Source organism: Penaeus monodon, chromosome 30 (genome assembly GCF_015228065.2).
Source record: "Penaeus monodon isolate SGIC_2016 chromosome 30, NSTDA_Pmon_1, whole genome shotgun sequence".
Classification (NCBI taxonomy): domain Eukaryota; kingdom Metazoa; phylum Arthropoda; class Malacostraca; order Decapoda; family Penaeidae; genus Penaeus; species Penaeus monodon.
Genome location: NC_051415.1, coordinates 23,959,083 through 23,959,687, shown reverse-complemented (window position 1 = coordinate 23,959,687; position 605 = coordinate 23,959,083). Strand labels below are relative to the sequence as shown.

The 605-nt window shown below is 33.2% G+C and overlaps 1 protein-coding gene across 1 annotated transcript in view; it reads right to left on the bottom strand.

Annotated features, from left to right (window-relative positions):
- The window catches only part of LOC119592660 (intraflagellar transport protein 140 homolog), a 20,093-nt gene that overhangs the window by 12,989 nt on the left and 6,499 nt on the right, over positions 1-605 (bottom strand). The window contains exon 4 of the mRNA XM_037941572.1: positions 257-393. Within this exon, the coding sequence (XP_037797500.1) occupies positions 257-393 (137 nt within the window). The remainder of the gene's footprint in view (positions 1-256; positions 394-605) is intronic.

Below are 605 nucleotides of genomic sequence, written 5' to 3'. Positions count from 1 at the left end.
GCCATACTATGGTCTAATCTTGCTTATGTTAATAAATGGATTTGTCAATGTCATCAAGAGGGGTTCCAGGATTCCTCGATTCAGCAGAGTTGGTAATAAATTCTACCTCTTTCATATTGTAGCTGTATTCCACTTACCTTAATCAAAATACCAACTTATACAATTCTCTACAATAACTACAAGAAAAATGCAAAATACACGAATAAGACACACCTCAAACAACACCAACATAAAGGAAAATTTCTTTTTTAATTACTTGATATCTAGAGATGGCAGCTGGGTTGCCACAGTAACCCTGAAGACGATCTGTGCCAGTGGGTCCTTGAGCTCATGCGTAAACACTGTCTGCAGATTGCCTGATGTGTCCACTCTCCATCCTACCAAAGATCCTGACTGAAAATCATTTTTAGAAAGGGGAAGAATAAAATTATTCTATAAAAGCAGAATAAAATTATCTTTAAAAAGGGGAAGAATAAAATTATCTTTAAAAAGGGGAAAAAATAAATTTATTTTTAAAAGGGGGAAGAATAAAACTATTTTTAAAAAGGGGAATAATAAAATTATTTATAAAAAAGGAAAAGAACAAGCTCTTTCAGCTCAACTGC